The 8756-nt window shown below is 40.4% G+C and overlaps 1 protein-coding gene across 4 annotated transcripts in view; it reads right to left on the bottom strand.

Moving 5' to 3' along the window:
* The window catches only part of snrpb2 (small nuclear ribonucleoprotein polypeptide B2), a 28640-nt gene extending 20204 nt beyond the window's left edge, over positions 1–8436 (bottom strand). The window contains exons 1-2 of one of the 4 annotated variants that reach the window (XM_060839412.1): positions 8318–8436; positions 3637–3769 (exon numbers count right to left, since the gene is read on the bottom strand). In XM_060839412.1, coding sequence (XP_060695395.1) covers positions 3637–3700 — 64 coding nt within the window. In that variant the 5' untranslated portion in view covers positions 3701–3769; positions 8318–8436. Of the gene's footprint in view, positions 1–3636; positions 3770–6655; positions 6932–8084 lie in introns of those variants that run through there. The other 3 variants (XM_060839413.1, XM_060839414.1, XM_060839415.1) reach the window with 3 other exon arrangements.
* Positions 8437–8756: the final 320 nt, after the last annotated feature.

Here is an 8756-nt window from a genome sequence, read left to right on the forward strand (position 1 = left end):
AAGTGTCTATTTTCAGCAATTCTCAATTCTGCAAGGTTATGGGGTAAGTGGACATAAGAAATGTCAGATCAGCCGTGATCCTATTGAATAGCAGAGCAGGCTTGAGGGTCCAAATGGTCTACTCACGTTCCTATTTCTTATACTTGGAATGAATAGACACATACATTCATAATCAAGTTTGAAAAGTTGCTATAAACTCAGGGGTTCACCTTTTCATAACTAGTGGGTATTTTCCCCAAAAACAATCAATCATTCATGGGATGTGGGCTTCACTGGCAGGGCCAACACTTACTGCAGACTTCTGGAGCCAGTCCTTTTGGAGTAAGTACACTCAATGTTATTAGCAAGTGTTTCAGGATTTGGACCAGCGACATTAAAGAAAGACAATATTTCCAAGTCAGGATGGAGAGTGGCCTAGAGGGCAACTTGCAGCTGGTGGTGTTCTCATGCACCCAATGCTTTTGTCCTTCTAGATGTTTGTGGTCATGAACGTGGAAGATGCTGTCTAAAGGAACTTTGGATGAATTCCTGCTGTGCATCTTCCAGAGAGCACACACTGCTGGTATTGTACATCTGTCATGAGAAAGTGAATATTTGTGGATGTGGTGCTAGCCAATCAAATGCAGTGCTGTGTTTTGGATGGAATCAAGCTCTTAAGCTCTGTTGGATTGTACTCATCATGCAGGTAGGAGCATTCTGTCACACTCCTGATTTGTGTCCTGCAGATGGTGGATGGGTTTCAGGGAGACAGGAAGCAAGATAATTGCTGCAGAATCCCTCATTAATAATCAGCACTTGTAGCTGTAGTATTTGTATGGCCAGTCCAGTTTTTAGTCAACGGTAACCTACAGAATATTGATGGTGAAGGATTCAGTGACTGTATTACCACTTAAAGCCAAGGGCGATGGTTAGATTCTCTTGTTGGAGATAGTCATTGCTTGGCACTTGGGTGGCATGAACGTTACTTGCCACTTGTCAGCCCAAGTTGCATGTCCATATGCAGCATCGAGAAGCCATGAAAACATCCACATTCTTCCATTTTATTGATATAACATGCCCCATTCCAGCCTGCTCCTTTCATACAATTTTTGACAAGTTTCTTTTAAAGAAGAAATTTTATCAGCACGACTATACTAATAGTGCTTTCCCTGCAAGAGGAACACCACTGGAAATCAATTCTCAAATCTGTGCTCAAAAATTCCAGCAAAAATAAGTTGAAAAAGCAAAGTCAAGCTTTTCATTCAATTACTACTGAAGCTGGTCAAAAAAGCTAGCCCACAAATTTTTAGTTACTCACGCAGTCAAAAGAATCACCAAGGCTTTAGTAATTTTCTATTGAAGTGAGTAGCTATAAAACATACCATAAATAAGAACACTGTAAACTCATAACTAAGCATTTTCCTTAAAATGAGGATAGGAAGCAGAAAGTTGTATTTAATTAGACACTAGGTGCAGGAGTAGGTCATTTTGCCCTTCGAGCCAGCCCCACCATTCATTATGATCATGGCTGATCATCCTCAATCAGTATCCTGTTCCTGCCTTATCCCCATAACCCTTGATTCCACTATCCTTAAGAGCTCTATCCAACTCCTTCTTGAAAGTATCCACAGACTTGGCCTCCACAGCCTTCTGGGGCAGAGCATTCCACGCACCCACCATTCTCTGGGTGAAGAAGTTTCTCCTTAATTCTGTTCTAAGTGGCCTACCCCTTATTTTTAAACTGTGTCCTCTGGGTCGGGCTCACCCATCAGCGGAAACAAGCTTCCTGCCTCCAGAGTGTCCAATCCTTTAATAATCTTATACGCCTCAATGAGATCTCCTCTCAACCTTCTAAACTCAAGGGTATACAAGCCCAGTCCCTTTCAAATCTTTAGCAGTGCTTCACAAACAATTAACCATGACTGCAAATATTGTGGATAAATGTGGCAAACTACTTGCAAACAACAGTATTCCATAAATGGCAATAGGAAACTATCCAGTTAAACTTGTAATAGTGTTTGTTCAGGAATAAATGAGCGAGAACTCTCTTCTTTCCTCCTGCCCCATCCACCATATACACTTGTGACAAGCAGATATGATCTCAGTTTAGCATTTCATCCAAAAAGGTAATGCAACCTCTCAGCAGCGAAGCAAACTGCCTACTCAAAATTCTTGACCCTTGATGAATTCCATGACCTTCCAAATCAAAGTCAATAAGGGTACATAGTGCCTTGCATGTACTCAAAAACTTGTAACATTATCATGGAAAACTCTCTCAAGGTACAGGTATTTTACAGAGTTACAAGAAAAAGCCAAAGAGGAAAAATTAGAATGGATTTAAAAATAAACACTGAACATTGTTTTTAGATTAGCTTAGATTAGATTACTCAGTGTGGAAACAGGCCCTTCAGCCCTACAAGTCCACACCAAGCTACCAAAGCGCAACCTTATATTTACCCCTTACCTAATACTGTGGGCAATTTAGCATGGCCAATTCACCTGACCCACACATCTTTGGACTGTGGGAGGAAACCGGAGCACCCAGAGGAAACCCACGCAGACACGGGGAGATCGTGCAAACTCCACACAGTCAGTCGCCTGAGGCGGGAATTGAACCCGTGTCTCTGGCACTGTGAGGCAGCAGTGCTAACCACCGTGCCACCCACTGCAAGAGGCAAGGATTTGGGAAAAGAATTCAAATGTAGAGGCCAGAAAGCTCATTAAGTGAGGAAACAAAAAGATGCAAGAGGGTGGAATCAGAAGAGAGAGAGACCGGACAAGATTTATGACTAGAGAATAGCAAAAATCAAAATTAATTCTCACATTGTGCTTTACATGTAAAACAAAGAATTCTTATAATTTCAAATGTTACATTACATAAAAATAACCAGTTTTCATTGCAAGTTATCTAGCTCACAGAACAGTTTCTATTACTTGTAGCCACCTTCACCCTCATTCCTCTGCAAAATAAACATTACTTAACACAAAATACGGGCTAATAACAATGTCTGTGTTGGATGTTGCTTAATACATTCTGGGTAGTTTAAGTCATCAAAACTCCAAACTGGTTTAATGCCTTGCAGCTGCTATATTTACTGTTTTGAAAAAAAACACAACTCTGAACTTACCACGGGCAATTACTATTAATTTGTTATCCAAATTTATAGTTGAGCGCATCTGGCTGATCAACAACTCCCCCAGACAATTTAAAACGCAGACGTTTAACAGCTCAACTCCTAGCCCAAACCCAAGGACTCTGTTTTACAAACATTAACCACTGCTTATAGAACAGTCTCTTTGATCCTGTTCTCTCATACAAATTGCACAAACCATTTACCAACTGATGAGGAAAGGGGGTGTTGTAAGGACACCTTAAATCCCATTTTTTTCCCCTATTCTTGTGACTACAAACTTAGAATACTGCATGAACTGATCACACAACCTCAGCCTTACTTGGTTACATGAGACCGAATGGTTGTAACAGTGAGCAGGGCTGGTTTTCTATCTGGCAAAGGAACTTGGTTAAAAAAAAGCAGCCATTATAACTGCCCCTTAATGTTCAGCCACCTGTTCATATCATAAACTCTACAACAAACTTTTCTGATACACCAAACCTATCCACATGTTAGATTGAAAGGAACCTTGAAAACAATTTACCTTCTTTTTTAACTTTATCATTAATGTTGTTAATGTAGATTGTCTGATTAGGTCGGATGTCCATGGTATGAGTCTTCAGGTTAATGTGTCTTCAAGTTAATCCAAACCCCAAGTGTAAAATTTAAAATTTTCACTTTAAAAAAGAAACAATGTCAATTGATTAATTAGCCAAACAGCTGTAGCAGAGTTAGCAATCCTTCTTTCCCTCCTGCAAATGTCACCCATTCTTCAGACATCAAAACAAACTCCACCCCTCAGAGATTACCACTCGGCTTTGAACCTGTAACCCCTAGTTTCTCTATCAATAACTCAAATTCTTTTCCTGGTCCCTGTGCTTGCTGATAGCACAAATCTTTATCCCTCACAGATGCTATTGCTCTCCTTAAAATCTCCAGTATCAGTTCTCCTCAAAGAAACCCAACTTTCTAAGTAAACTACTATGTCATCCTCCAAACTTTCTTTATCTCCAAAGTACTTGAAAATACTCGCATTTATCCAAAGACATGCCCAACTTTCCAAAAACTATGTTTGAATTTCTCCAGTCTTAAACACTGAAATGACCCCAACCATCACTTGAATACTTTGAACCTGTCTTCCTACAGTCTTTGTCTACCGTCAACTTAATGAGATTCCATTACTAACTACAGCAGGTCAGGCAGCATCTGATGAGAGAGTAAGCTAATGTTTTGAGTCTAGATGACTCTTCATCAGCGCTGACGTGAAGTCTGAAGGAGGCAGCATTTATACAATAGTGGGGGAGCCATGTGGAAGTAGAGACTTAATATTGGTTCAACACCTTCAGATTGTAAACTCACTCCCACTTCTTCACTTTCTTCTAGCTTTCACTTGTTGCATTCTCTGTCACCATGTCATCTCTTCCCTCCCCGCACTCCAGTGGAACCATCTTTCCAGTTTGGCAGTTAGACACATCATTGTTCTACCATTCTCACATCCCGATCACTTAATCTGCACGATTAACACGTTCCCCCACCCCCAATTATTGCATAAACATTGTCCCCTCCACACTTTACGTCAGCTCTGAAGTGTCACCTATTCTCAAAATATTAGCTTGCTGTCTCTAAAATGATGTTGCTGACCAACTGATTTCCAGCATTTTTTGTTTTCAGTACAGATTCCAGTATCTGCTGTAATTTGCCCTACTATTAACTAACCGTTGGCTGATGATCTCAACAAGGTGTTTTCTTACTATCACACCATTACTTTAAACCAATTAAATTCTGTGTGTATAGCGATGTGGGGGAATTTAATTGAAGGGAAGTTTTAAAAAAAAGCTAACAAAGAAGAATGTTAAAAATCACACAACACCAGGTTAGTGACTAGCTAAATGACGAAGGAGCAGTGCTCTAAAAACCTGTAGCCCCAAATAAACCTGTTGGACTATAAACCTGGTGTTGTGTAATTTTCAGCTTTGTCCATCCCAATCGACACCAACACCCCCACATCACAGAAACAAGAAAGCAGAGATGCAAGGTAGTGTAAAGGCAAACAATCATCATAATGTGATAGGAAGGAGAACAAAATAAATACAGAATAGTATACAAGAAACTGGAAACCACTAGTTAAAAAGTCAAACCTCAAATCAGGAATTGTTTCTTAGAGCAGTACATTGCAAATGTGATCCCTGAAAAGGCTATTTTATATCTAGTAATGTGCCATGAGATAGGATTAAGAGATGATTTTAAGAGTTAATGATCCTCTAGTGGGGTAGTGATTACAACATGGAAGATTTTAAATTTCAGTTTGAGGGACAGCAAGTCACATTTGAAACTAGTTTCTTCAACTTATGCTCGAAACGTCGAATTCTCTATTCCTGAGATGCTGCCTAACCTGCTGTGCTTTGACCAGCAACACATTTGCAGCTGTGATCTCCAGCATCTGCAGACCTCATTTTTTACTCAACTTAAGTAAGGGCAATTACAGAGATATGAAGGAAGTTGTTTAAAATTACATGAGCAAAATTGTCATCAATGGATGAGCAATAGCAGACATTTAACCAGATATTTCATAAACCTCAAAAACAACCTTCAAAAAAAAAGGAGGATTTGATGACAAGGATGAATCACCCATTAACAAAAGGTGGTCAAGGAGGCCAGAGGATTGGGAATTTTAACTTTTTTTTTGGAACCAGTAGTGGATGATTAAATTGATAATAAAGAAGGAATGGTTTATGAAAGTAAATTTGCAAGAAATATAAAAACAAACAGCAAGAATTCCTTTGGGTATAAAAAGAGGAGCTATAGTAAATGTGGGGCTTTTGAAGATTGGAACTGGGTACTGTATTAACAGGGAACAGGGAAATAGTATATAATTTATCTGTATTTTTCACTGGTTTTCACACCATCATAACCATCTCAAAAATGACAGCCTGCAAGGTGACGGGGCATGAAAGATCTTGAAACAGCCTATGAAAGATACAAAGATAAGGTTTAGAAGAACAAGGGTCGATCGAATTCTGAGGGGGCTTGACAGGATAGATATTCAAATTTTACCACTACTTGGAGAATCTCAAAAATTGTGGTCAGGTGTTCCCTTATTCTGCAGTGGATTTAAAAAAGATGCAAATCATTTTTTCCCCTTTAGGAAGGTTGTGAATGTTTAGAACTGTCTACCTTACAAAATTGAGCTGGCTAAAGGGTATTTAAAGTGTAGGTCACCCCTATATGTAATCCATTTACATGCTTCTACATTTACATTCCTGACCTCTCAACCTATCCACTGCATGTAAAATCCTCTGCAAGTCCATACACACATCAAACATTACTTGCTTTGTTTAAATCCATGCTTTACGTCTTTAACTTCAAGCCATGAAAATTTATCAGGGCTGACAAGTCCATTGCAAAGGGTATAGCATAGCCTTCTGTTGTCAAGTTGCTTGTCCAATATCCAGTCAATTTTTTTTTACCTAACTCTGACCTCACCTATCTATCCCCAAAATTCTCACCTACAAACAATTATTTCAAAATATGCTTAGCCTCCACACCTTAAAACCAAAACTCACCCAAAACTCATCACCACGTATCCCATCATATAATTCGGTCCTGTTCACATCTGTCCATAACCGATGTTACTGTATTGTCTTCCAGACTATTCAATTTAAATTTCATTGGTTTACCTCTAAAAACCACCAACTCACTACACTTAAGCACGAATCTTTTCCGATCTTCCCCTCACATACTACATTTCATCACGTAGAGGTGCCAGTATTGGAGTGGGGTGGGCAAAGTTTTTTAAAAAATCACAACACTGGTTATGTTCCAACAGGTTTATCTGGAAAGCAGGGTGCTACTCTTTCATCAGATTGCTAGTGAGGAAGGATTCTAGGACATAATTTATAGTAAAAGAGGAGTACCTACCACCCATATAATAAGTGATATCTCCACGTATAATGGTAGTATCCATGTCGACATGTCTTATAGCAGTTGCCATGATAGGGTTTACAATCGAGTGCGTGGTGCTAAAAAAAGTACAGCAGGGCAGGCAGCATCCCAGGAGCAGGAGAATCGATGTTTCAGGCGTAAGCCCTTTATTAGAGATGAGCCATATTGTCCTGAAGGCTGGGCAGTTTGCTGCGAACAATGGTCTGTTTAAGGTTTGACAGTTATTTAAAGGCAAGAAGTGGAGGTCGACTGCACAACATGTCAGAGTGCAGACATGGATACGACCATCAAAATGGGAATACCACCCATCACGTGCATGGCAGGTACTCATGTGACTCAGCCATGAGTTTTCTATCTCATACGCTGCAGGCTCGGATGCCCCGAGACATTGTACATTGGTGAGACCAAGCAGACGCTACAACAAATGGATACCATGCAACAATCGCCAGACAGGGATGCACTGTCCCAGTCAGGGAACACTTCAGCCATACTATTACTTTCACTCTTCTCCTGAATCATCCTCACAATCCTTTCTTCTATGCCTCTAGGACTATTAGGACTACAGTTGCAGATACATTCTATTTTGTTCAGAAAGCACACAATTTGTAGGCAATCAGCCCATGTGACATTTTATCAATTCCTACTTTGCAAACAAAACCAATCTGACTCTAGATTGGAATAAAGACACTAACCTCACACCTTTAATACATTGAGCTGAGATGTCATCTTTTGCATAAAACCGTAAATTATCTCAGGAATGTGACTTCAAAGAAGCTCTGGGATTTACATATTAACGAATTGCAACCCATTCTAAGTGACTGAAGACTTAACAGGTTTGTTTAATATACCACATCAGTTGTATGAACTTAGATCTTTTCCTAGAATTTGTGTCCTACACTCCTGCTCCACGAGCTACCTGATGAAGGAGCAGCGCTCCAAAAGCTTATACTTTCAAATAAACTTGTTGGACTATAACCTGGTGTCATGTAATTTTTAACTACATTTCATTCACGAGACTCTCATCCGTCTCTTCTATGCCCTTCTTCATACCTCCTTTAGCTCAGCATTCATTTCGTTTCTGAACACTTCTCGGCTTCTGGGCTTCTGCAAACTAAGTGTGTAGGTGGACTCTTAACAGCGCAGTGTTTCCCCAAACCAGACAGCAGCTACAGGCCGAGGCGACTGAGAGAGCTGGAGACCGGCTCCACATTAAAGTGGGCAGTCACTCCCCGACCCCACAGCCTGAGATTTAAATCCCTGGCCACAGAAACACCGCTCCAAACCTGGCCTCTCTTCACGGTGACTGCACTCTTCACTATCACGCTCCCTGATTCTTTTCTTTCTCGATCTTTCTCCGACTCGCACGACAAACCGTCAGTGTCGCACACTGATGACCTCATAAAGCCACGCCCATGCTGTTTCAAGGCCGGATCGGTGTCGTTCTGCTGTTCCTGTCACGTGCTCTGAGGTGCGGCCTGGCTGAAGGGATCATACTTGTGGAATCATATAGAGTAGACAGAGATCAAGTTTTCATCGGAGCTACTCCCATTTACCTGCGTTTGGCTCAAATCCCTATAAACCTTTACTAATCATGTACCTGCCGAAATGTACTTCTATCTACCACTTCCTCTGGCAGTTCATATGAGAGTAAGCTATCTGGTAATATGAAGGTCAGAAGTCACAAGACTCCAGGTTATAGTCCAACAAGTTTATTTCCATTCA

The sequence above is a fragment of the Hemiscyllium ocellatum genome, chromosome 19 (genome assembly GCF_020745735.1).
Source record: "Hemiscyllium ocellatum isolate sHemOce1 chromosome 19, sHemOce1.pat.X.cur, whole genome shotgun sequence".
NCBI classification, from domain to species: Eukaryota; Metazoa; Chordata; class Chondrichthyes; order Orectolobiformes; family Hemiscylliidae; genus Hemiscyllium; species Hemiscyllium ocellatum.